At 49.0% G+C, this 26,274-nt stretch overlaps 1 protein-coding gene across 3 annotated transcripts; it reads left to right on the forward strand.

Moving 5' to 3' along the window:
• Window positions 1–23: 23 nt before the first annotated feature.
• Window positions 24–25,431, forward strand: FKBP15 (FKBP prolyl isomerase family member 15). 3 transcript variants are annotated; one of them, XM_038156238.1, is made up of 30 exons: window positions 24–172; window positions 1,370–1,479; window positions 1,781–1,865; window positions 2,407–2,476; window positions 3,923–3,997; window positions 5,046–5,144; window positions 5,519–5,668; window positions 6,370–6,438; window positions 7,361–7,504; window positions 7,932–8,077; window positions 9,082–9,130; window positions 9,775–9,894; window positions 10,125–10,218; window positions 10,921–11,024; window positions 11,647–11,740; window positions 12,455–12,564; window positions 12,945–13,055; window positions 13,683–13,777; window positions 14,363–14,465; window positions 16,154–16,186; window positions 17,683–17,854; window positions 18,669–18,805; window positions 19,198–19,353; window positions 19,757–19,909; window positions 20,210–20,302; window positions 20,708–20,818; window positions 21,622–21,729; window positions 21,915–22,636; window positions 23,044–23,134; window positions 23,791–25,431. In XM_038156238.1, the coding sequence occupies exons 1-30, from the start codon at window positions 120–122 to the stop codon at window positions 23,863–23,865; spliced, it is 3,732 nt and encodes a 1,243-aa protein (XP_038012166.1). In that variant the 5' UTR covers window positions 24–119; the 3' UTR covers window positions 23,866–25,431. The 3 variants fall into 3 exon arrangements, with proteins under 3 accessions (XP_038012166.1, XP_038012167.1, XP_038012168.1); XM_038156239.1 differs by lacking the exon at window positions 16,154–16,186; XM_038156240.1 differs by lacking the exons at window positions 24–172; window positions 1,370–1,479; window positions 1,781–1,865 and having other exon boundaries at window positions 3,928–3,997.
• The last annotated feature ends 843 nt before the right edge of the window (window positions 25,432–26,274 follow it).

The raw sequence follows: 26,274 nt of genomic DNA on the forward strand, positions 1-26,274 counted from the left end.
GCCGCTTAGGCCCCGCCCCTTGTGACGTCCCACTCAAGCCCCGCCCCGCCCGTGCCGGTGCCGCCGGGCCGTAAAGCGCCGCCGCCGCCCGCCCGTCCCCGCCCCGGCGGTCGCTGGCCATGTTCGCGGCGGGGGACGAGGACGACGCCGATTTCCTGTCCCCGGCCAGCGGGTGAGCGCCGGGGGCGCGGCGGGACCCCCCCCCCCTCCCCGCCGCCGGGTGGGCGCGGCGGCCCGGGCAGGCCGCGGGGCCGTGGCCCCGGTGAAGGCCCGCGGCGGTGAGGGGCTGGCAGGCCGGGGCTGCCCTCCTGTCCCGGGGGTGCCGCCGGGGCTGTGCCCCGCTGCGGGAGCGCCCTACGGGCAGCTCGGGAAGGGTCCGGCTGCCGGCGGGGCTCGGAGCGTCCCCCCGTGTGCCCGGGACAGGGGTCTGGGGTTTGAGCCCCGCCGGGGACCCCGCTTTGCTCGGGGACCGCTCCCGCTGGGGGAGGCGGAGCCGCTCCGGGGTCGGCGGGGCAGAGAACTCGGTGTTTCCCCTTGAGTGAGGAGAGGTGGGAAGTCCCGGCAGTGCCGCTTTGGGGCCGTTCCCCGGCGCTGGCTCCTCCCAGGCAGCTGCCCCGGATCCCCCGGCTCCGGTCTGTGCAGCGCATCCCGCGTTTTGTGTCGCTGACTTGTTGCCGCTCCAAGAGCTGCAGTTTCGCTCCCCACCCCCTTCCAGGAGCTGCTCTTATAAACTAATCCTCTCTGTAGAAAAATTAGTTATTTTTTAAAGTACGTTCACTGGCAGTGGTGTAATCTTTTGGTTTTGTTTTTTTTTTCTCTTGTCCCGCGATATCAGGAATAGATTGAATGGAGCTAGCCTTGAAGCAGTGAAATTGCAAACAATGTATCCTGAAGGAATAACCTCCAGCGTTAAACCCTGTGCCCTTAGCTGGGAGAGCTTCTGCCATTTTAAAACTTAATGGGAGAGTGTGTTTCCTGGACATTTAAAGACAACTCTAGGAGCTAAATGGTGGTTTCTCTGCCACATATTATTTTGGGTATTGTAAGAATCAGCTATTTTATGTTAAGCTAGTTCTAGTCATTGCTTCAAAGTAAGTTCTATTTTTTTGTGTAGTTTCAGTTCTTATGCCTTTAGTCGATTTTTGAGGAAATGAAACACAATTGTACCACTCCCAACTTCTTCATCTACAAGTTCTGCCTATTTGAAATTAAATGGTTAATTAGCATAACGGAACTTAACCTGCAGCTCTTTGTTTACTTCCAAAGTGGTGGTAAACACTTTGTATTTGATAGAACTTCCAGTTAAGGGTGTTCATTATGTATAATGCCCATATTAAATAAGGTTAAATGGTTTTGTTTCCCTTTCTAGAGCCAGATTAGCCTCTCTCTTTGGCCTGGATCAAACCGTCTCAAGCCAGGGAAATGAATTCTTTCAGTTCACTGCACCAAAGCAGCCCAAGAAGGGTCAGACAGCAGCTGGTGAGTAACTGGGCTTGAGCATGGGGAACACACTCAGCAGCACGTGTGTGTGAGGAGAACAAGGGCCCTTGTGAAGAGCAGCAGAGCAAAGAATTCCCTGAGGTTTCCCCGGGGTGTTTTCCTCCAGTGCCCTCCTGCACCTGGATTCTCAGCTGGCCTCGGGTGACTTTGGAACTCTAGTCTTTGTTTCTTTGTAATTTCCCGCTGGAGTTATTTCTCCGTGGGGGAAGGAACATGTCATGGTGGTGCCACCAGCCAGTGCTGTGCCTCTGAGAGCTGTCCCTGGTCTCTGTCCCCACAGGCCAGCCCCAGAAGGCGCCGGTGGCCCCGGCGGCCTCAGGAGCCCCCTCGGTGCTGGTGGCCACGGCGGTGCTCGCGTATCGATAGTAAGTGACTCCTGCTGCAGCCTGTGTCCCTCATCCCAGAGGGAGGCATTCCTGGATAAATGGGAAGAGACAGTTGTTTTCAGACGTGTCTGCACGGTGGGAATGCTGTGAGGCAGTGGAAGTTTCTGCTCAAGAACAGTTTCAGTTGCTGTGCTGCGGCTCTGGGTGAGGCAGTTCTGAGATAAAGTGCAAGCTCTGGGTTTGGCTGTGGCTGGGAGCTGTGTCCTGGCTGCTGGGCTGAGATGTGCACTGCTTCAGGAGGCTCTGTCAGATGCTTGTGGTTCAGGCACTTGAGAATTGAGGCATGAGCAGAGTGAGAGCACTAAAACTGTTTGATGCATCATGGGGAAACATTTCTGCCTTGGATCTTTGAGAGCAGTTTTCAACTCACTCCCCAATGTGTGCTCTTGCCTGTGGGCAAGCAGGAATGTCTCTAAGCTAAGCAAGGCTGCCTGACATTTTATACCTGGGAAAAGGGATGTGAGCTCTAAAGTCTGCTTTAGGGGCAGTTGTGCAGCTGAGTGTCTCTCTTATCTTCCAGTACAAATGGGCAGTACTTGAAGCAAGGCAAGTATGGAGCAGCTGTAGTGGGGAACCACGCCACCAAAGAGGTGAGAGGCACTTCCTTCCCTAACTCTGCCATGCTGAGGGCTCACTGCTATGAGATGGTGTTTTTGTGAGCTCTCCAGGTGTTTTGCTTTTGATGTTGTTCTCCTGCTGCCTTTCTGCCTCCTGGGTTTTCCTGGGGCTCAGCCATCCACCTTGGTGACATCTTTCTTGCCTGCAGTCTGTGAGTTTGTAAGATCTCTTGCAACTTGTGCCTGAAATAGTTTGCAGTGTTTCTGGAAGTCATTTTGGTATTTATTCAGAATGTCTTTGACAATTGGATCACATATTTGTGCACATGGAAGTGGGTATAAAGGAAAATTCTGTCCAGCAGTACAGAGATGCTTTGCTTAAGTTTTGTTCTTTTGTTATCAAAACCATGTTTCCTTCCCAAGTGTTCCTTGAAGAGCACAGAACTGAGGCGCCCAGTAAATCGGTGTGTTTGAAAGCTACTTTGAAAACTCTCACCCCTTCCCTGGTGTTGGTATTTGTGACGTTTCATATCCCCAAGTTCTTATTCATGTTTCACTAAGTTGCTTCTGCTTTGGCAAGAAGAAAATAAATCTTAGTCTGGTAACTAAATTCCTGAGTCAGTGATCTGGGAAGGGTTGAGCTGTGTTGTTCTGGGGGAGCTGGGGAGGGCAGGCAGTGCAGGAGGAAGCTGAACTAGCTTTCCTCAGGCTGCCTGTGTGATAGCACATCCAGCTGGGAGCAGTCACTGGGTCACTCCTGGTTCATCACTGAGCTGTGTCCAGTGCAGGTACACAAAGGAAAACACATTTCCATAATAGATTATGTTTAGTAGAGCCAAATATGTCAATAAATGTCATATCTGTGTTGTTTAGTACTTGGAAAACTCCCTCCAACTCAGCGTGTTGTGTGTCAATATGTTGGTGCAAAGATTACACACACAAACCTCTTTAGGGAAGATGTCTTTGTCAAAAGGGTGATCAGGGCCTGGCACAGCTGCCCAGGGCAGTGGTGGACTCCCCATCCCTGGAGGGGTTTAAAAGCCATGTGGGTGTGGCACTTGGGGCCATGGGTCAGTGGTGACCTTGGCAGGGCTGGGGGAGTGATGTTGGATCGTTCAGTCTTTTCCAACCCAAATGATTCTGTGATGGTTTGATGCCGTGTGTGGTGAGTTCTGTATCTGGAAGGGTTAGTGCACCATCTTTTTCCACTGTAACTGAAAAATGTGGAGTTAGTTAAAGCATGTTGTTTATTACAAAACAATAAGTTTCACTTGCTTGGTTGCTGCAGCTAAATAAAACCCTTGAGAACAAACTAGTTTTAATTAGTGTCACAAAACTGTTAAGTATTTTTGCTGTGGTGTATTTGACAAATAAATACTGACCCTTAGGCTCTGCATGAGACAAAGCACCTTAGAATTGAAGACATTTTGAGTTCCTGTTTTTGTTCTTTTTCCTTGTCTACTTCCTTTTGGAATCCAGTACAGGATCCTCCTTTACATCAGCCAGCAGCAACAGATCACCTGTGCAAGGATCCACCCAGGCTTTGTGCTCACGGTGAGACTCTGGCTTGGAAAAGCCTTTTTTGATCACAAAAAAAACAAAAGGTTTGCTCTAGAATTCTTCCTTAATCCTTTGCTTATAACCTTTGAGATCAAACATCTGAGTGACAGAGCAGGAGGTGTCCCAGTGTGCCTGTTCTCCTCATGTATTGCTCAAGAGGCTGGGACAGTTCCCTTTGGCTGGGCACCTCCTCAGCATTTCCAGACCAAGGCTCCTGTAGGAGGTAAATTATTACCTGTGCTCACACAGGTGTTTGGGGTTTGCAGCCTGTAGTGGATAAAACCAGCAGAATTCCTTTGCTGAGAATTTCAGTTTAGGTGTCTGAGAGAATACAACTGAGTAAGCAGAAGGAAATGACAGCAAGGAGATGTTTTCTCTCAGAAAATTTACACTCAGCATTTTCCTGCTATTGAGAGCAATCTGGAGCATTGTGAGCTCTAAAATGGAATCTCTCAGGAAGTTGATTTCTGCCAGTTTCACAGAAAATTGACGTGTTCGTTTACTGTTCTTAGCTTGTCATCAGATGGCATAAAATTTCTTCATATGAGAGATAGAACTTTCACTCCAAAACAATGAAATTTCAATGTTCCAGCTTAGACCTTGCTCTCTAGTTTTTTATAAGCACATTCTTGAAAAATTAATGGGTTCTATAGTCACTTCTGATGACATGGGTTTAGAAGTGAGGAGGAAGTGATTTCTCCAGCTGATTCTGGAAGCCTAAATAAAATAAACTATGAAGTGTAAACTACTCACTTAAAAATTCTCAGTATATATTAAAGAACCAGGCTTCAAGAGTTTCTGAAAGGTTGCACCTTCCTGTGTGAACTGCAGCATGTAGGAAGCACTTAATATTTGCTCACATATTTGAGTTATAGTAGTTCCATGATAATGAGCGCATAAATAAAGACTGATTTTGAACTTGGGCAGTAGAACAGCAGGGTTCTTCCTGCCTTGTTTCAGTAGCTCTTATTTTAAGCTTCTTTTGGATGTGGGTTTTTAGTTCATTTAATGTCTAAGATAGAGCTGATTTCCTCTCCCACAGGTTCAGCCCAACAATTACAGCACGTTCTACGATGATCAGAGGCAGAACTGGTCCATCATGTTTGAGTCAGAAAAGGCAGCAGTGGATTTCAGTAAGCAGGTAACTGCTCCCCTCTGGGCCAGGCAGTTCTGATGGCTGGTTTACAGCAGGGGCAGATCAAGTTTTGTTTTCACTGGAGTTCAGCTTTGAGTGTGTGCGTAACTGTGATGGAGACGCATCTGAGAGGAGCCTGCCCTGAGTTTTGTTCATTAAAACAAATCTCTTCGAGGCAGGGAGCCTGTTGCTTCTCAAGATTCCCAAGTGCTGCATTTTAATGGTTCTGTAGAGCAGAGGGTGTTTAATCAGCAGCAGTGGAATGCCCTGAGAATGCATTTCTTGTGTGGGCTTGATCAGTACAGCAAGGAATGCATCAGATTCATGAGTGGGACTTGTCCATCAAAGGCCAGAGACACTGCCAGGATTTCCCTCTGCAGGTGTGCATTGCCAAATGCAACAGCTCTCCAGCACTGGACTCGGTTCTCTGCCAGGACCTCCTCCTGGGAGAAGGGCAGGGGGTGGAAGGAGGAGACTCCCTGGAGGTTGCCTATACAGGATGGCTGTTCCAGAACAACGGGCTCGGACAGGTAAAGACTCCTCTGCCACCTCCTAATGCTGAGTGGGACAGTCCCTGGGAGGAACCTGCTCATCCAGCATAGTACTGGTGTTGATGTTAAAGTGTACTTTGGGCATTTGTGGCACTGTAAGTGGGGTCATCTGTATTGCCTATAGAATATCAAGGGATTCTGGCATATTACAAAAAAAAATTCCTCACTGAAAGAGTTGTTGAGCATTGGCACAGGCTGCCCAAAGCAGCACTGGAGTCGCATCCCTGAAAGTGTTCAAAAACCATCTGGATGTGGTGCTTGAGACATGGTTTGGTGGTGAACAGGGCAGTGATGAGGGAATGGTTGGACTTGGTAATCTTAGAGGGCTTTTCCAACCTTAATGTTTCTATTATTCTGTTATGTTCATGGGAAGGTGATTGAAATGCTTTTAAACTTCTGTGGGCACTCTCACACATGAATATTTAATGTTGTGTTTTGCTTGACTCAGTTCTGTCCTAAAGCAAGTCTGAGTCTCCAGTTATCATTCACTTCATGAAACTGTACTTCAGGAAATGGACTAAAGCTCTGTCTTATGGCTGAGAAGTAATTTTGCTAGTAGTTGGATGGGAAATAGCATTTCACCAGAGGTTCTAGGAGTTTATGGAATGTGTAAAGCAGCATTCAGAATCTTTAAACAGTTGGGAAATCCATGTATTTTATGTTCTTGTTCAACTCTCCAGGTGTTTGACTCTAATATTAACAAGGACAAGCTGCTGCGGCTGAAGCTGGGGTCTGGAAAAGTTATCAAGGTACAACTTCTGGCACTTTCATTACAGTAATTCAAGTCTCAGAGCTCTGAATTACTGCAGATCTTGTTCAGGATTCATACATGCTATTTCTGTTTCATTTATTAACACACACTCTGTGACAGTGACTCACTCAAGTGTTGCACAGTAGAGCCCAGTCTCCTTTTCAACAGTGTTAGACAGGAGTTGTCCTCTTTGGTAAAAAGGAAACCTCCTGTTTTCAGGAGCTGGGGTTTTATTGTCTTTATTTTTCCTGGAAGTCACTTAATCCTTTCCCTTGTTCTTAGGGAGCCCTATTTTTAAAGGAAACAAGTTTTCATCCAGGTGTTGTGATACTCCCTTATGTTATCCCATAAAATCAGGGTTTGAGTCAGAGATGCTTTTGTTCAGGTCATTTCCATGACCTGAGTAATTAATCTGTTACCTGTATAATTCAAATATGACCTGTTGCAAGTTGTTCTTTATTGAAGATCTGCTATTTATCTACTTTATTTTTTTATCCAATCTCTTAGTAATTTTGTCTGGCTGTTAGAGCCATCATGTTCAGTGCTGGCATCCCTTGGGCAGTTTGCATTGCTCTGACTTCATGTCCCTCATTACAAATATATTGTTTGGTTGCCTTGTAAATCTAACCAGAGCAATTCAGATCTCTTTGGAGTCCAGTTCTCCCCCAGAATGCTGAGTGAGTTTGCCACTGTGTGGTGGAGCTGCATCTTTATTCTTTAGTTAACACTGTACTTTACGACTGGCTGTTAGGATTTGTGGCAAGACAAAGATTTAGTGCTGCACACTGAAAATAAACAGGATTTTGCAAGAATCTCTCTGTATATGTTTTGGAACCTTTGCCTGAAGTTGTCTTAATGGGGGTAAATAATGTCACTGATCCAAGTGTTGCTCTCTCTTCTGTTGCCTGTGCACACCAAAGGGCTGGGAAGAAGGAATGCTGGGCATGAAGAAAGGAGGGCGGAGATTCCTCATCATTCCTCCAGCCTGGGCCTATGGGGCTCAGGGTGTGGCTGCTCGTGTCCCTCCAGACTCCACTCTGGTGTTTGAGGTGGAAGTCAGGCGGGTGAGTGTCTCCTGCCAAATGTTTGGTTTCCATCTGGTTTGTGACTGCAAGGGGAATAACCTGCTGGTAGTGTGAGAACTCCAGCTCAGAAACTGTTAGAAACCTCAGCAAGATGTGTATCTTTAATTCAAACAAACAAACCCAAAACAGAACCCTAAACCCAGAAAATCCCTCAAGGCTGTCTATCTGTTGTAACTGTCTTGGGATCTTTTAGCTGTCTTATTTGTGAGTCACTTGAGAAAACAAAATACTGTGGGAGGAATGAGGGGAAGTAGAGACTCAGCTTCTCCAACTCTGAATCAATTGGCTGCTTTTCCTTGAAGTGCTGGAGCTCCACAGGCATTGGCATCACAAATAAATTGATGAAAATTTTTACAGGAACCCCAAAAAACATCTTTTTTTTTTTTTTTTTTTCATGCTTTTTAAGGTGAAGCTGGCAAAGGAGTGCTCTGGTTCAGATGGGCTGAGTGTCAGTTCAAGGGATTCCCGTGCACCTTCTCCAGTTCCCAGCTCAGATGGCTTCTCTTCAGACTCTGGTTTAGTGCCTCCCTCCTCCATCCCTCCAAAGCCTGGGTAAGAGGCAGCATGGCCTGAACAGCTTTCTGTGTTAATGCTGGTGATGCCCACCAGCACAGTGCTACACTAACACATCATTTGGAAAATGTGGGGCTTCTGTGCCAGCTCAATGCTCTCCGTGTGGCAGAGCAGTGCTTGCTAACAGGACTTGCTGGAATTTTCTGCTTGAGTGCTGACTTTGAGATTAAAGCAGTTGGAATGGGCTCCAGTGAAGGAAGTCATTCCAGCATTCCTGAGATCCAGTGGGATTGAGCTGTGTGGGTGCTGCTCTAGCAGCTGTCTCATCTCAGCAGGCATCACTGGCATCAGTTTGGACCTTCTCAGTCTCCACAACTCCCTGAAAAGAGGGTGTAGCCAGGTGGGGTTGGGTTCTTTTCCCAGGTAACAAGTGACTGAGGAGAGGAAATCACCTCTTCAGTTACTCCAGGAGAGGTTTATGCTGGATATTGGGAAAACCTCCACTGATAGAATGGTCAGGCATTGGCACAGGCTGCCCAGGGTGGAGTTACCATCCCTGGAGGTGTTCAAAGAATGCAAATGTGGCACTTGGGGATGGGCTTTAGTGCTGAACGTGCTGGGGCTGGGTTAGTGGTTGGTGACTCAACCTTAGATGTATTTTCCAACCTTAACAATTCTATGTTCTCTTCCTTAAATTAAATGGGTCAGTCACCCTTTTTAGGGAGTCCAAGTAGGTGCTGTTCTTGTTGCCAAAAGTAGTTTATTGGACTTGGTTAAAATTATTTATACCAGAACATTCTTGTTAAAGCAATCAACAAAATTAGCTTTCTGTAATCAGCTGTTTCAATGGGCCACAGTGGTGTCCTGAGCATATCTGCAGATAACACTGCAAAGACTGTTCCAGAAGTGTGGGCTAAAAGAAATGCTCATGATGTGAGAGAACAGCTTTCTTAGGGAGAGGTGTATTTAACAATATTTATAAATCCAGAATGTTGGCTCCTGAATTTCTCCTGGCTAATCTCCACTCCTGTTGGGCTTTGCAGGGAGCCAGCTGTCCGGGCCAAGTCCAACTCCATCAGTGAGCAGCTTGCAGTAAGTGCTGCCTTTTCCTAACTTGAAGCCTGAGTAGAGAAGTTCATTTTTGCTTTAAGCATTTACTGCTAAAGATAAAGTGAGCATCATGCAAGACACTGGAATGTTCACCTTACAGCAGCTTAGGGCCTTGCCATGACCTTAAAGGTTCTTTTCCAACCTTAATGATTCTGTGATTACCAGGACCTGAGGAACCCCAGCCCCAGTTCCTACTCTTAAATGAAAGTTACTTTGACCGTGTGGATGTTCACAAGGCTGATTGTCTTTTGAGATAAATGGATACATTTAAAATAGATAACAAAGAAATTGGGACATTCAGGATAATTTATAGAGCTGCATGAGAAGACTTTGTGCCTCCAGACAGAAAAAGCTACTAAGCAACTTCCCGAACTCACACATTTTCTTGTTGGTGTTTTGTGCAGGGATAGATTTTCCGCTGTAGTGACAGCAGTGTCATCCCAGAAAGAGGATATATAAAACAAGCCAGATTAACAATCCTGGTGCTACCTTGTTTGCTTGAAGAGTAGATTTTCACACAGTCATTGAAAAATTGAGTCAAAAATCAGTCTGAGATTTAGAAGTGTTTGTAATATCCCAAAAGCCTGGGCTGAGACAAAGGAAGAGCAACTAAATGTTTCTTTTAGAACCCAGATGTAGCAAAGGCAAAGCTGATTTCTCGGATGGCCAAAATGGGACAGCCCATGCTGCCTTTCCTTGCTGGGACAGCAGGGAGCCAGCTGGACTCCAGTGACTCGGAAATAGAGGTACCAGTCACAGCAGGGTGACTCTTTCACTGCTTTTCCTACACTGGGGATTGCTTGAAGTGGGATCTGTAGCAGTGCCTCTGCCCTTGTCCGGGAAATCTGCTCTGGTTCTGTGGCAGAAAGGTTCCACTTGGGTTCCTGGGGTAGCACCTTGTCTCAAGTGACCTTGGGCACAGGCTGCTGGCTTCATGTTCTTTGCTGTTTCTTGTAACATGCAGAAATGTTTTTAGGATCCCAATACTCTGAGAGGGACAACACAGCCAGTGGCTTTGACCAGACCCTCCCAGCCAGCTCAGGCAGTGCTGCCCACAGTGTCCACACAAGGTAACGTGCTGGGGAGCTGCTCCACTCCCTTTCCACTCCAGGAGGGCTGGGGGAACAGAGGATTCCTTCCAGGAGCTGAAATATGAGCTGAAAGCTTCTGATAAGGCTTGCTGATCCATGAGCCACTAATTTATGGAGCACAAGACAATCCTTGAAGTGTTTCTTCATTGTGGTCTTGTGCTTGAGGAAGAGCAGCCACCATGCCTGAGCTGTCCTGTCACTGGGCACTGAGATTTGTAGGCCATGGCACTAGTAAATGGAATGTTAAAGTCCTCTCCCAGTGAACAGTACTTTTAGGAATGATGGAAATCCAAGTGAAGGAAGGGCTGCATGGGCTGGCAGCTCTGCAGGGCTGGATGTGTCTTCCCATGATGGCATGGTCACATCAGCTGCTGGTCAGCTGAGCAGCTTTCAGAGTCACACCTCGTGTCAGTGAACTTCAGAGCTATCTCTGTTTGAATGAAAAGAGGTTGTGTAAATGGAGCTAGAAGTGGGATTTCTGTGAAAGGTTGCTCCTTTCTTGACCTATTATCACTTGCTTGACTGGATTTAATTTTTCACAAGGTTGCAGACAGGCTTTTGTTAAACTTCTGTCTGTTTAGTGGTTTGGTTGTTGTTGGGTTTTTTGCCATTTCACACTAGGTGAATTAAATCCTTTTGAGCTGCTTTATAGCATGCTGAATTTATTTCTTCCTTTTCAAGTACCTCAAGCATCTGGTGCTGCACCTTCAGTATCTGCTGCTGCTTTAATTCCTGCAACGATCCAGCCCCATTCAGCTGTGCCTGGAGGAGCACAAGGCTTTCAGGTACCAAAATGAAATCAAGGAGAATATTGGCACTCTGTCCTTTCTCCTGAGTCTTCTCCCTTGCTGGGAGCAAGCACTTTAAGATAGGGATGAGAATTCCAGGCTGTTTCCTGTGACTCTTTGGCATTCTAAGGTTTTCCTTATATGCCTCTTAAAATTTATTCAGAATTTTCTGTTTATGATGAGTTCTCAAACTGAGCATGAACCAGGCTTTGTTAATACCTGGTTTTGTAGTGAGTACAACAAAAACTTCCAAGTTCTTCAGCAATGAGCAGTAAAGTTGCAATCAAGTTATGTTGTGGTTTTTGAGCCCTTTTCAGGAAATAACCTTGTGTTCAAATTAACATCAGAGGGAGCTGTTCACATGCTGATCTGACTTTCACAAATGTAGGATGGCACAGTTTTGCTGAAATTTGAGGGAAGGTGGGAGCTAACCCTCAAAGGAAAAGTATTATTTTCCTTTCACAATGACTCTTGTGTATTTTGACTTTCCAACTCCTTAATTCTTGAATTTTTTTCTTTCCAATCATCATCCTTGCTCTTGGGCTTCAAAAACTATGAAACTGTGAGGACATGGGGAAACAGCAAAACACATTCTAACCTCTTGAACTTGTCCTGCAAGGCGTATCCAGGAATGGCATTTGCTTACCCCCAAACTGCTGCATCTGCCTCTCAGCTCCAGCCTGTGGGTCAGATGTATCCTGCTCCTTACCAAGGTATGTTTTAAAAGGTACCTGCTTCTCAGGGGCTGCAACTCCTGCAGTAAACAGTTGGTGATGATGATTTATGGCTGTGGTACCACTGTGCTGTTTCACAAATGCTTATTTTTTAATACCAAATAGGGGCAAACACTTCCCAGTAAATACCCATCTCTTTCTTACCTTGAAGAGCTTTGTGCAGTGTGAAAGGGGCTGGAATTTCTGTGTCTTCCTAAGACTGGGTCTTGCTAAAGGAATTTGGTAGATGGTGCTTTCAATTATAATTAAAACTATGCCAGCAAGGGAAAGAATTTAACTGTGAAAGGCTAGGAAGGACCAAAGGCATTTAAAGAACCATTAAGTTATCCCAGTTGGTGAAGTCTTGAGTGTAGCTGAGCCTTTCTTGGAGCCTGTTTTTTCAGTGCAGTTTCAGAAGCTGACCTTCACTGCTGTGGCTTGATTGTACCTCTGCTTTGATTGTCCCTCTGCTGCTCTGGTGTGTCTGGGGGCTTTGCTGTTGAGCTGAGCTGTCACATGGCTCAAGAATTCCCTGTACTCAAACCTGCCTGTTGAGGTTATTTGGGCAATACCTACATTATTCATTTTCCAAATACCATGTCCTTTTCATTTCTGGGCTTTGCTGGTGGCAGGCTTCATGCTGCCCAGCTTTTGCTGTGTCTCTGTGCAGGTATTTCCCCTTGTCACTATAAATCTGTCTCCTTTCCCTTCAAGCCCCTGGAGACGTCACTTCCTTTTTGATGACTGAAGCTCGGCAGCACAACACTGAAATCCGACTGGCTGTGAGCAAAGTCGTGGATAAAATGGATCACCTGGCTGCCAAGGTATGGATAAAATGGATCACCTGGCTGCCCAGGACATTCCTGCTCTCCAGCTGTGCAGAGAGCAGTTGGCTCTATTTAAAAGCCTGCATTAAGTGATACAGTAAATGAGTAAAATTCCAATATAATCACGCCTTCAAGTGGCAGCGGTTCACCTGCTGTGTAAAAACAAAGCTTAGGCTTGGGGAAAGGTACTGTCTTGAATATCATGTGATGCATTGTTTGGAGGATTCCCTGCCCTCTAGGAGGTGTCACACTTGATTCAGTGCCTGTTGCCTGCAGCTGAGCAGAAGGAACAGTGAAATGCCTCTTTGCACGTGTCTGACTCTCGCCTGCACCCATAAATTCATTTCAAATGGCTTAAGAATGGTTTCTCCCTGCAGGTGGAGGAGCTGAAGAAGCAAAGCACTGCTAACAGCTCCCTGTTGCCTGGCATCTCCTCTGTCACCATGGAAGCCTCCATGATCATGAGCAACATCCAGCGCATCATCCAGGTGAGCATGGCCAGCCTGGTTTCACTGCCATCAGGAGCTGGGGCTCTCATTACCCCTCATGGGAGCCAAAGTCCAGCCACCCATGGCTTCTGGTTTTGTGTGGTCAGAATGAGGATGAGACTTAAAACTATTTTCATCCTTCTTTCCCCCTCCAAAAAGCTTTTCTCAGTGTTTTGGGGTTTGGGTATTTTCTGAGTCAGAGTTGTGGGTATTTAATGGGCTTTGACAGAAGGTTCATGTTGGAGAAGTTCACCTTCTCAAACCATTATGGATTTAACCCCCAGTCTTCAGCAGAACAGTTTCACAGCTGAAGTACCACCTTGTAGAAACCACCTGCTTCTGCTATTTACCATTTAATTTTACGCTCTGAAGCCTTTCTAAGCAGCAGCCTTAAAAACTTGGGGTTTGTGGGTAAAAAAGTCAACGAGACACAGTATTTTCTAGAACGTGATTTGGCAGCCGCTGTCCTGTGCTAGGATTCTGCTAAATGTGGCAGGTGCCTTCCTGGGCTGCTCCCACAGAAGGGATGAGCCTCATCATGGTTCTGCCTCTGTGCAAAACAAAGGTTTAGGAACTGCTGCAAGGAAATCTGAGTAAGCTGAATATTCATGCTGAGCTGTGCTTTAGGAGAATGAGAGACTGAAGCAGGAGATATTTGAGAAGAGCAGTCGGATTGAGGAGCAGAATGAGAAGATCAGTGAGTTGATTGAACGCAACCAGAGGTAAGGGGTGGGAGCCTCATTGCATTTCCAGACTCCCCAGCTTACACTTGGGCATAACTGAGGGGTGTTTGTTAGGAGACAGCCATATTCCGATATTTTGATTTTTTTTCTAAGGTATTAAAAGTGTGGGATTCCTCCTACCCCTTCTCTGCAGGGCTTGTCCCCAAAACTCTGATTTACAGTAAACATGAATGTGTAAAAGGGGAACAAAATCCCTCATGCTGTCTTTGAGCACACTTGCCCTGTTTCTGGGAGTTACTTCATTTTTGCTGCCTTTTTAGTGAGGTGAAGAAATTGTAGGGGATGTGGTGCCCTTTGTGAAGTTCAGCTGCTACCAAGTTACCAAAACTCTTGGAACATGAGATGTTTTCAGAGAGGTGAAGCACTTATCCCAGCTGATAAAAGCTCTGCTGTGCCAGGCACAGCCCTCCCACCCCTCTGAGGTCAGCACATCCTGTCAAATTGTCTGGGACTTGTCATGAATTCACCAGAGAACTGTGCTTTGGAATGTCACCTTTTCTGTCTGAGCCCTTGGCTCCAAGCCCTGCGTTTCCAGGAATGCCCACGGAGTCTCCCTGTTCACAGGTATGTGGAGCAGAGTAACCTGCTGATGGAGCAGAGGAACCACTCCCTGCAGACAACAAATGAGAACACACAGGCAAGAGTGTTGCATGCAGAGCAGGAGAAGGTAACAGTGGCATGAACAAAGCCAGGGTGGTTGCATTAAAACAAGCTGAAGCCTTGTTAGTCAAGGCAGTTTTCTTAGAAGGCAACTGCAGTTCTGAACTTTGGTTTTGAGAAAAAAATTGGTTTTGATGGCTTTCGTGACCAAAGCATCACAGACATCTAACCATTTCATGCTGTCATAACTTGAATGTTGTTACCTTGTAGGAGAGTGTCTGATTTATTGCTAACTGTGTAGGCGTGTGGCCAATGTGTTGTGGAATTTTGTATCACAGGGCTTTTGAGCTGGAAATACTTCAGTTATTTAGTTGCACTGATAGTTCCAGAAGAGTTTTATTCCTCCTATATAACTGACATAGGGTGAATTTAGCAGGAAAAAATATATTTCCTACTGGAGTTTCTTCATTGCACTTTTGTGATTTTTTTTTTTTTTTTAATGCTAATCAGAAGCTGTTTGTCTCTCCCAGTAACACATTGTGCTTTTATGACAGGAACTGTTGGGAAATAGCTTTTTAACCTGGGAAATGCATTTATGCATGGCTGCATGCCCTGAACCATCCCTGTAGGCCAGCCTAGCCCAGGAGAGCTGCTCTGGCTCTGCCATTGCACGGTGCCTGCTCTGCTTTCTCAAGCACTGGCTTCTTAAATTACACCAAGTGCAGTCTTGCTCTGTGCTCTCCTGCTGAGCTGTCTCTCTCCAGCTCAAATGTGAGGTGACAAATGCTTCCTCTGTATGAGAACCACACCTTGGTGCACCTAAAGCTGACCAGAACTGCAGCTTTCCAAAGTGTGGGAAGGGCTGATAGTGCTGAGAGCAGGCAGGGAAGGGGGCTGCTTTTCCACCCCCAGCCCAGGCTACATGCCCACAATATGTAGGAGTGTGAGAGATTCTAACCAGGAATAAGTCAGACTGAAATAATAAATTAAATTCCCTCCTCAGTGAGGACATCATCCTGCTGGTACAATAAAACTTGGGGAGGAGTAATCTTTTGGAAGTCTAAGATCCTCAGGAGTCTTTTGGGCCTCATCTTCAGCAGAACCCCCCTGACTGAGCAGTCACTGCCCAGGGATGATGTTACATCAACAGGCTTCAGGCCAGACCAGGAAAGCCCTGCCTTGCACTGGGAGATTTCCCCTGGTTCTGTGGGACTATTGACTGTAAATATGAAGGCTGGAATTCCTTCCTCTTCCCTTTTGTCTAACCCAGCTTGCCCTGGCACTGCAGTCACTGAATCCCCAGGGAAGAGGATTGACTGGAAGCTGTTTATCCGTTGTTTACACACAGATTTACTCACCATTTATTTGGTTGTACCCAGGGTCACTGAGGGGTTGGTTACTCACTGCTTTAGGTTGTGAATCTTTGGCCCTGGCAGAGCAAGTCACAGCTTTAGGTGAAGGCTTTGTGAACCATAAGTAATTCCCCACCTCTCCAGTGTGGGTCACAGCCAGGACTGCTCCCAGCTCTGGAGTGTGACATACCCTAAGGATACCTTTAGTGTCTTTCTTTTTACATCAGGCTTCACTCCCTTTTTCTGTCTAAGCTTTTACAGTCCTTGGAGTAATTTAAAGGCTTCTCTGGCATGCCTTAGGCTCCTATTATGAAGCATTTTGCTTTTCTGCTGATGAATGCCTCTGCCTTTCAAGTTGTGTTCTTAACCCTTGCTGTTTCCTGTTGCTGCTTTCTCTTCCCAGCACATGCTGCCAGTGGATCGGGGCTGGGACCAGGTGAGGCAGTGTCTGCTGACTGTGTAGGTGCTAGATGGTTGTGCCCTAGGAAGTGCCAGCCCAGCTTCCTCTTGAACTAGGAACTGATTGGCATGAAAAGGATTGTCTCAGAGCTTGAATGAGCACAGATCTCTCACTGGGAAAGGGCTTTTGAACTGGCAGTGTCTCCCCACTGGCCCCCTCTTTCTTGGGGAGCCCTTTCCAAGAATTCTGTCGCATTGCTGCTTGTTCCACTCCCCATGGGAGAACAGGATGACTGACAGAGCAGGTACAGGTCACCCAGGATTCCTGGTGCCTGAAAGCTGGAGGCTGGAGCTGACCTATGGACATGAAGCATCCTCTGTAGAAACTTCTGTCAAGTAACACTTCCTGCCATAGGATCTCCTAGTTTTGTTTTCTTTGTTTGCCATTAAAGACAGAGGCCAGGGTTAAAATAACCTTTAGATGTCTTTAGCTGTGCCATGGGGTTTGGTTTTAGCATGCCAGGAGTCAGTGTAGCGGTGGGACATTTATGGAAGCACAGGAGGAAAGCAGATCTGGTTTTGGCCACTCTCTAAAATGCTGCCTCCTCTTTAAAATGAGTGGTGTGGTATCCCAGCCCTCCAAGTCAGCACATCCTCATCATCACCATAGTTGGAACAATTTTGCTCACAGCTCTTCTGTGCCAGAAGGTGTTGGTCCTCGTGTGGAGGGAATTCTCTTCAGGACATAAAGCAGAGAAAATCCAGTTCTCCTCACCTTACTTGTTTCAAGAATGTGAAAAATCTGTTGGGAATCTCAAAATAGGCAGAGGTGTGGAAGCTGTTTGGCATTCCCTGTGCAAATTCTGTCTTTGCAGAGCATCCTCTGAAGTTTGTGTCACTCAGCAAGATTGGGAATGGGACTTTGTCTGTCTTGATGCCTTGAGCCCCTGCTAACATTGTTTACAAGTTGTCTAACAAGCTGTGCTAGTGCCTGGTTTTGGGTGAATCACTGACTCTCAGCAAGCCTAAATCTAAACAGGTCCCCAGATGACTGAGGGCTGCACTGGGAAATGCCAGCCTTGCCCATGGGCAGCCAAGGTGACCTCGTGCTGTGTGCTCTGGGGACAGGGTGCTCTCCTGGCTGGGACCAGCCTGTGTTTAAGTGGCTCTTCAGTGATTTGTAAGCTTATGGAAGACAATTAGATGTTGGAGCCCAGACTTTTTACTCAAACAGATGTTTTCATAGCCTGAAAACTGAGCAGTGCCACCAGGCACTGGTAACAGGCTTAAACATATTTAACCTTTCCAGGAAAACTCACTGGGTTGAACTGATGTGGTGATGAGGTTGTTGGTGGCCTCGTGCAGCTTTCTAGTCAGTCTGGACAAAACTGATGTGGCAGAAAAGTCACTGTTGCCTCCTCACTCTGGAGATGTCTTCCCTGATAAGGTTCCAGCCTTTTCCAGCTCTTCCTGAGAGAACAGTTCTGCTGTTTCCTCACACATCCCTTGTCCCTGCTCCATTTTGTGCTCCAGGCCAAAGTTGCAGAGGAGCTGGCAGCTGCCACAGCTCAGGTTTCCCAGCTGCAGCTGGAGCTCACTGCCCACCAGAAGAAGGAGATGGACCTAAGGAAGCAGCTCTCCTGTGCTGTGCAGGATGCAGAGAGACAGGAGGCACAGCTCAACAAGCTGCAGGCACAGGTGGCAGGTGAGAGCTCCTTCATGGCTCTTTTCTTTGATAAATTGTAGTTTTTTCCTGTCTTCTGGGGTATCTTTCTGCTTTCCCTAGGATCAGTCACAGGGGATGCAAGGATATGGGTGCACTGAAATATCTGAGGGATGTGCATCCTTGTCACCACAGAAGGCAAAGTGGGATGACTCAACAAACAAAATCATCCTGTTCCAGGGATGCCTTTTGTAGAACAATCTCTTGGCTTTTCTGTCCAACATCCTGTAGAGCAGCCAGAGATGCTCCAGTGGATGGAAAGCTGAGATAAACCTGAGGTGTTCATTCATTCCTCTGTGCCGGGCACTGCTGTGGCCCCACCCTGAACCCTGGGGTCACTTCTGGACCCCACATGATGAGAAGGACATTGAGGGGCTGGAACAATTCCAGGGAAGGGGCTGGAGCCCCAGGAGAGGCTGAGGGAGCTGGAAAGGGGCTCAGCCTGGAGCAAAGGAGGCTCAGGGGGGCCCTTGTGGCTCTGCACAGCTCCTGACAGGAGGGGACAGCCGGGGGGTCAGGCTCTGCTCCAGGGAACAGGGACAGGAGGAGAGGGAGTGGCTCAGGCTGGGCCAGTGGGAATTTAGGTTGGATATTGGGAAAATGTCTTCACAGAAATGGTTGCAAAGCACTGGAATAGGCTGCTCTTGATAAATTCTAGTCCCCACTGCAGGCACAAGTGGAGTTGTTGACTGCACTGTGCAGGGGACTCTGTTCCTTCCCATCAGCCACCAAATGTGCTCCCCTGGAATGGGAGTTGCACCCAAACTCACGGGGAAGTGTGGGGCTTTGTTTGCAGAGCTCCAGGAAGCCTCTCAGCACACTCAGAGCAGGTTCAAGGCTGAGAAGCAGAGCCGCAAACAGCTGGATATGAGGATTGCAGCACTGGAGGAAGAGCTGACAGACCTGAGGGTGGAAAAGGAGACTCTGGAAAGGGTATGTCCAATGCCAGCAACACAGTTTCAGTTGTTTACTGACAAAAACAAAAACCAAAGGTTCTTGCTTTTAAATATGTAAGTTAAGTAAATCTTAGCTCATCTGCAGGCTGGTGGATCCTTTTTGCTTATGGTAATTCATTATTTATTTTTATTTGTTTATTTTTGTTTATTATGATTTATTTTATTAGTAATTTTTATTCATTTATTTATTTTAAATTATTATTTATTTAATGTCTTACCCAGTAATGTGTCAACCTTCCTTACCTCTGAGATAGCCTCAGCTTGATTTCAAGTGATGAAGTTCCCTGCCCAAACAACCTCCTTCTGCCTGAGGCAGAAAAACTGCTCTGGTGCAATCTGGCCTATTCTGTGTCATGTTCTGTATTGCAGAATCTTGCAGAGAGGAAGAAGAAATCTCTGTCAGAGAGAGCTCAGGCAGAGGAAGAGATGGAGGAAATTCGCAGGTCGTACCAGCAGGAGCTGGACAAGCTCCGGCAGCTCCTGAAAAAGGCCCGGAGCTCGACTGACCAGGCAGCAGCAGAGCAGGTGGGGACTCAGGGGAGCTGCTGCTCCAGGTCTGGAGGGCTTGTGGGAGACTACAGGTGGGAAATAATGTGAGAATGCTCAGCTAGGGGAAGAATGAAAGCATTACCTGCTTGGATTCATGGGTTAGTGTCAAACTGAGGAAAGGCACCAAATTGAGATTGTAGTAGAGAGAAGAATATGGGACTTGGGAGGAGTGAAAGGTTGTTCAGAAATAGGCCAAGAGATCTGAAATCTGAGCTAGATCATCTGGCCAGCCTGGGGCTTTGTGGCTGGAGCTGAAGTGGTGGGTAGGAGCTGGTGGCTGCACTCTGTCTGTGGGTGTCCAGCTCTGGGCTGTCACCTCCTGTGCAAACACAGATCTGTGTGTGGGTGTTCCTGATGGTGTCTCTTGTGCCATGGGCAGCTGTCAGTGATCCAAGCAGAGCTGGAGTCCCAGTGTGAAGCCAAGTGTGAGCGTGCCCTGGCCTCAGCCAAGGAGCAGCACGCCCGGCAGTGCCAGGAGCTGTGTGAGCAGAGGGACTCCCTGCAGCACCAGGTGGCCCAGCTGGAAGAGAAGGTAAAGAGCTGTTCTTCATTGCTGCAATGGGCACTAAACACCAGCAGCTGTAACAAACAGTCTTCTCCCACCTAACTGGGGCTTGACTTTCTACCTCCCTGCCTGTTATGGAGCTTGATCTCGGGCAGGTGCAGGTGCTCTGTTGGGTTGGGTTTATTATGGAGGAGGGAGAGCCAAGGTACTGAGAGTGCTGAACTGCAGCAACAGCTACAACTTCCACTCACCTGCACTGTCCTGAGTGGCTGCTTGGAGTGGGTGACACTGCCAGGGGCTGTACCTGCTCTGCTTCTTGTGTTTCAGCTCACAGCTCTCAAACACTCAAAAAAAGCAGAGGAGCAAAAATTGTCTGAGGCTCAGCAACGTTTGGAGGAGCTGGAGCCTATCCAAGAGAAGGTAAAGGAATAACACAGGAGCTGGATGGGAACTGGAATGCAGGGGACACCAACCTCAGGAGAATAACAGGGATGGGAGCTCCAGAATATGGTGGGGAAGGGATAATTTTGTGTGGTTTCCAACCAATCAGAACAGGCCCAATAATGAAACCCAGCTGTCATCTCACTGGGATCTCAGTGATGCTGCACCCACCTATTCTTGGTGGCACTTGAGGAGCTGATGACACAATTGTGACTTCCAAGGCTGGCTTGGCTGGCCTTGTTTTGGTGCTGTTGCTTTCAGCCGAGTCTTCTGTGCTTAAAACCCCACTCAGAGTTAGTGCCTCACTAAAGCCCTTGCCAGGTCACCCCTCGCAGTGGGGCTGTGGTGTGAGGAGCAGCTCTGAGGGTGCCTTTCCCTTGGCAGTACTCGGCCCTGCAGGCAGACGTGGGGGTGCTGAGGGCTCGCTACGAGGAACGGATCCGACACCTGCAGAAGGATCAAGATGGATCTGCCCCTGCAGACTACACTGAGCAAGTGAGCTTCACCCTCCAGTTCTTCTCCTTACTGAGCAAATGGATTTACCTTGAATTATTTCTCTTTGAACTGACATAAGAAGGAAAAATATTGTTTTCTCCCCAGAGCACTGTGCTTGTAGTAACAGTCCACAGAGGAAGAAGGGATGGGACCTTATCCTAGAGTCACGGTCACACAGAATGGTTTGGGTTGGAAGAGACCTTAATGCTCATCAATGCCATCCCTTCCCATGGGCAGAGACACCTTCCACTGTCCCAGGTTCCTCCAGGCCTGTCCAGCCTGGCCTTGGGCACTGCCAGGGATCCAGGGGCAGCCACAGCTGCTCGGGGCACCCTGTGCCAGGGCCTGCCCACCCTGCCAGGGAACAATTCCCTCCCAATATTCCATCCATCCCTGTCCTCTGGCAGTGGGAAGCCATTCCCTGTGTCCTGTCATTCCATCCCTTGTACACAGCCTCACTCTATCTTCCTGCTGCCTGCTTTGTTGCCTGACTTGTATTTCTTGTTAAAATTCTACATCTGAGGTTTAGATTTAAAAACTAAAATAAGTAAGAAATGCCAGTCTGCCTTGGCTTTGTGCTGCCTGCCTCAGTTTGGGGGATAAGTTTGGTTCACGTAGAGTGGTTCTGAGTCAAGGTGGCCTTATGTGGTGAGGATTTCTGGTTTGGAAAGTAGATTATTTGAAAAACCACCTGTGTGTGTTTGGATTTATTGTTCCTTCCCTTGGAGAAATGCCCGGTGTTGAGTGCAGTGCTTCACATGCTAATGAGTTGTATCTCTGTTTCCTGTCGTGCTGTTTTGCAGGTGAAGAAGATAATGAATGGTGTATTTCAGTCTCTTCGGGGTGAATTTGAGCTGGATGAGATGTACAGTGGCAGGACAGTCCTGGGGGTGGTCATGAACACTATCAAGGTATGGCAGTGGTGAGAGGAGAGGGAGCCTTGGGCTAAAACCTCAAATCTGTACTGTGAGACTGAAATAACTGAAGGAGAATTTGTTACGGGTGGCAAAGCAGCCTGGTAGGAGGAGGTGATCCAGGGATCTGTGATGGTTTGTATTTAGGGTGTAACTTGTGTTCTCTCTACTCCCTTTTCCAGTCTGTCACACTGCAGCTGCTCAACAGGCAGCAGGAGAAACCAGAGCATGGCAGCGAAAATGAGGAATCTGGCACAGGAGCAGGGAGACAGGAAGGATCCCCTGGAGCAAAGACTGAGCACAGAGAGGCCCTGCAGCACAGCCCAGCACAGAGCACTGCACCCCCAGCTGATCCTGGGGAAGCGCTCAGAGGCTCCCTGCAGTCTGAGCAGCAAGGCCGGGCTGCTCCTCACCCTGCTGGGCCCAGAGCTCCTGAGGAGGAGCCGGAGACACAGAGCAGTGGGGTGGCAGAAGAGAAGATTCAGAAGGAGCATCTCCCTCCCACAGCTGATTCCAGCCTGGATGCTGAGAAGGAGCCTGTGCTTGCAGGACAGCCTGTTCCTGAGCTGGAGCAGAGGCTGGACAGTGTTCCCATCAGGAAGGCTGACCCAGAACAGGATCCCTCTGCAGAGCCTTCTGTTCCAGGAGGCAAGCCGGGAGAGGGGGATGAGGCAGAACCTGCAGCACATCAAGCTGTGGAGAAGAAGGCAGAGGAGGCTGGGGGAGGTTTAGAGCCTCCTCCCTTAAATGGGGAGGAGAGCAATGGCACAGACCCGTGGGATGGAGCTGGCTCCGAGCAGGAATGTGCCTCAGTGTCCAGCAGAGCAGAGCCAGGCTCAGCTGTCCTGGGAGAAGCTCCGGGATCACAGGAACTGGGCTCCAGCCCCAGGCACACAGATTCCAGGTGAGGGCTGGTGCTGGGTGCCAGGGTCTGCTGGGGCTGGGACAGCAGCTGGTCCAGGTGTGTCCCTGTTGCAGGACAGCACAGGCTGGGGGCTGCGGCCCCCTCGTGGTCCTGGCACTGGGTGGCACCAGCCAGGAGCTGGCACTGACCAGGCTGCCCAGGGCTCATTCCACTGGGAGCAGCCTCGTGTCTGCTGGAAGCAGTGGAGAACATTCCCAGGGGAGTGTGCAGTTCCTGTGCAGTGATCCTGGTGCCTGCCAGGGTCCAGAACTGCCCTGCACTGCTGAACAGTACCTGCCACAAAGGCTTCCCTCAGTGACAAAGCTTTGCTGTCTCTCAGTAACAGAACTTGTAAAAGCAAATCCTATCCTCTGAGAGCCAGATGCTCATTCTTTATCTCCTTGCAGCCTCTTTGAGGATGACAACTTCTTTGAAACAGCATCTCCTAAACCACTGAAACCTCAAGTTCCCTCAGAAGAGGAGGATGAGGAGGAAGTGGTATGTATTCGGGTGTTTGCTCAGATTGAGGCATGGTCTGTAGCTTGTCTGGAACATCCTCCCTGTGATAGTGGGGGCCTGGCTGAGCTCAGGGCTCTCCATCCATTCCCTGTGTAAATCAGGAGTGTCTGGGGTCAGTGACGGAGCTGGGAGGGGCTGACTTGGCTGAGGGAGTGGTGACAGACTCCTGCCATGAAATCAGTGGGACTTGCCAGGTTAATTGAAGGGTTTTAGTGTTTGGCCCCTGTCCAGTCCCTTTTAACCTGTAAGCAGCTCCTGGAATCACAGAACCACAGAATCCTTAGGGTTACAAAAGACCTTTAAGATCATCAAGTCCAGCCATCCATGTAGCATCATTCACCAGTGAACCATGTAGTACCTCAAGTACCACATCCACCCACTTTCTGAACACTGCCAGGGACGGTGACTCCACGCTGCCCTGAGCAGCCTGTGCCAATGCTTTACATTCCTTCCCATCAAGAAATTTTCCCTGCTATCTAATCTAAACAGCAAACCATCACATGAGAAATAAAAACTTGGGTAATGAGGCTTCTTGTCCTCAGCTCCTGGAAGAGATTGCAGAGCAGTTTGTGTGGTGATCAGGAAATGCCAGAAGCTGCTGGCACTGACCAGTTTCCCTCTGGTGTGGCTTGCAGAGCATGAAGGGGCGTCCCCCTCCCGCGCCGCTCTTCGGTGACGATGATGATGATGACCTGGACTGGCTGGGATGATGTGGCTGCTGAGCCCTCTCCACTGGGCATGGCCTGTTCCTGTGCTCTGAGCCCATGGCGAGCTGCCCACGTGGGACACTGGGAATGACCAGGGACTTCCCAGCTCTTGTCCTGCAGCTGGATGGGGGCTGGCAGCAGGTGGCTCTTCCTGCACTTGTGGGTGCTCAGCCCTGTCACTCTGAGCTGCCAAACACTCTGGCCTTGGGCTGAATGCAGGAGCCACCCACTGTCCCCCTCCCCTGAGCCCTGGATTAATTAATCTCAAACTTTTTGCAAATAGGAACTTGGTGAAGAGCTTCAGCAGAGCAAGTCTGGCAGGACCCTGCAGTGGCAACACCCGGTTAAAAAATCAGACTAAAATCTTCCCCAGTGATGAACTCCTTGGACTGTTTCTCAGTCCCCAGGTGCCTCCCAGGGACCCTGCACCCTCTCCCCACTGTGTCTGAGCCCTGTGCCACTAGAGGTTCCCCCAGGAATCCCAGTCATGTGTTTCTTGTGAGCCCCTGGCTCTGCTCAAGCAGCCTGGGCTGCCCTGGGGGCTGAGGTGGTTCAGGTGGGCACTGACTCAGAGCTGTGGCACCGATGCTGCTGGCCTTGGAGCTCTGGTAAAGCAGGGCCTGAGCAGCTGTGAGGGTAAGAGCCCAAACCCTGCTGTGTGTTAGTCGGACACTCAGGGCCAGCTCAGCTCCTCCTGTGCCCAGAGCTGAGGTGGCGTTTGCTGGCCTGTGCTTCCCTGTGGGTGCAGCAGCCCAGCTCTGGGCCGTGCTGTGTGTTTGGGAAGTTCTTCCCCACAGCCCTGCCCCTCTCCTGTGCCTTTGGCTCTGCTGCTGTTGAAGTGTGACCATCCCAGCACCAGTCAGACTGTACAGAGGGGTGGGACACAAGGCCCAGGCTGGGCTGGGCAGTCTAGGGTGTCACCCTGCACTCTGAGGGGACCAGGAGGGGGAAGGCTGGGCAAACAGCCTGGGGCTCTCTCAGCACTTTTTTTCTCCACTCATGGGCACTAACACAACTTCACCGCAAACGTCTTTCAAATAAATAAACCCCTGCATAAAATGAAAGGACTTGAACTAATTCTACTAATTCTGTGGTTTAGGTTCTATGCCTGCCTTTACAGTCTCTGAATGGAATTAGATCTCTGTCTGCCTAAAGGTGATTTCTTGGGAAGAAACCACCTAAAAGAGCACTGGGTGTTGCTGTTGGGGTGTGGCAGGTCCCTGCGCCCCACCCTCAGTGCCACAAATTGCAAAATGCAGCTGAAACTGGGGCAGAGACCAAAGCCTGTGACAGATACCCTGCTGCCATGCAGGGTGACCTGAGTTGGGCCTTCCTGGGCAGCAGTCAGTGCTCAATATGAGGGTGTTTGAAATTGGATTTTTGGGGGTGCTTGTGCTGCTCTGAGTGTCAGGGCTCTGGTGTGGCCTCTGGACCCGTCCATGCAGTGTCATCATTGCTCATACTAACAACTTCCACTTCTTGTTCCTCATTACAGATAGACACCCTGAGGGATTCGCATTTCACTTCTTGGAAAATAAAGTGCAATTAAACCTGTTTTTTTTGCTTGCAGTTGCATCACTTTAGTCTGGATTCATCTGTCACCTGAAAAGTGACTTGGTGCCATTTTAAATCGGGAATACTTTGATCTAGAAGCTGTTCTTGTCTGTTCTTGTTTAAGCCCTCTCCTGGGAAAGGAGAGAAGGTCCCTTTGTGCTGTGGCTCCTTGGGCTCTCACACTGGACTGGGCTGGGGTGAGAAGCTGCAGCACAAAGAAGTGTGATGGTCATAGAGGGCACTGGCCTGGCTCCCCTCACATTTTAGGGGAGGGGATCTTGGACATCTCCAGGGGTTTGCAGAGCCCAGTCCCTCCTGGGGCTGCAGAAAGGTTCAGCTCCACTGTGCCCTGGGAGCCCTGAGCAGGGATTGGGGTGCAAGAGTTGAAACTTTCCCCTCCCTGCCCCCATTCAGGCCCAGCAGGTACCACACGCCCTCCCCCAGCCCGGCCTGGACTGGGGCCGTGATCTCATTTAACCCTGTCTGTGCCTGTGTCAGCAGGGAGGGGAACGGGGCAGCTCTGGGCTCCAGGGGCAGAGCAGCCCGGGGCGGGAGGGTCGTGCCAGGGCCCAAAGGGGACGATGCTGCCTCCGGGGCTGTGCTGGGGCTAACCCTGATCCCGGGGGCTGAGTTCTGGCCAGAGCTGGGTGCATCACGGGGAACTTTGCCGAGGGTGTGCCCAAGGGGGTTGCTGGGGGCTAGGAAGGAGAGGGCCCCCTGCTCCATCCTGGTGCTCAGCCCTTGCCCTGCCTGCCGAGGCTCAAGGGCTCACAGAAATACTCCGGACGCGGCGCTGGGCCCGTGGCTGGCTTTAATGGCTCGCGTCTCTGAGGGGCCGAGCCCTTCCCCGGCTGCCTC

Source organism: Motacilla alba, chromosome 17 (assembly GCF_015832195.1).
Source record: "Motacilla alba alba isolate MOTALB_02 chromosome 17, Motacilla_alba_V1.0_pri, whole genome shotgun sequence".
In the NCBI taxonomy this organism is placed as follows: Eukaryota; Metazoa; Chordata; class Aves; order Passeriformes; family Motacillidae; genus Motacilla; species Motacilla alba.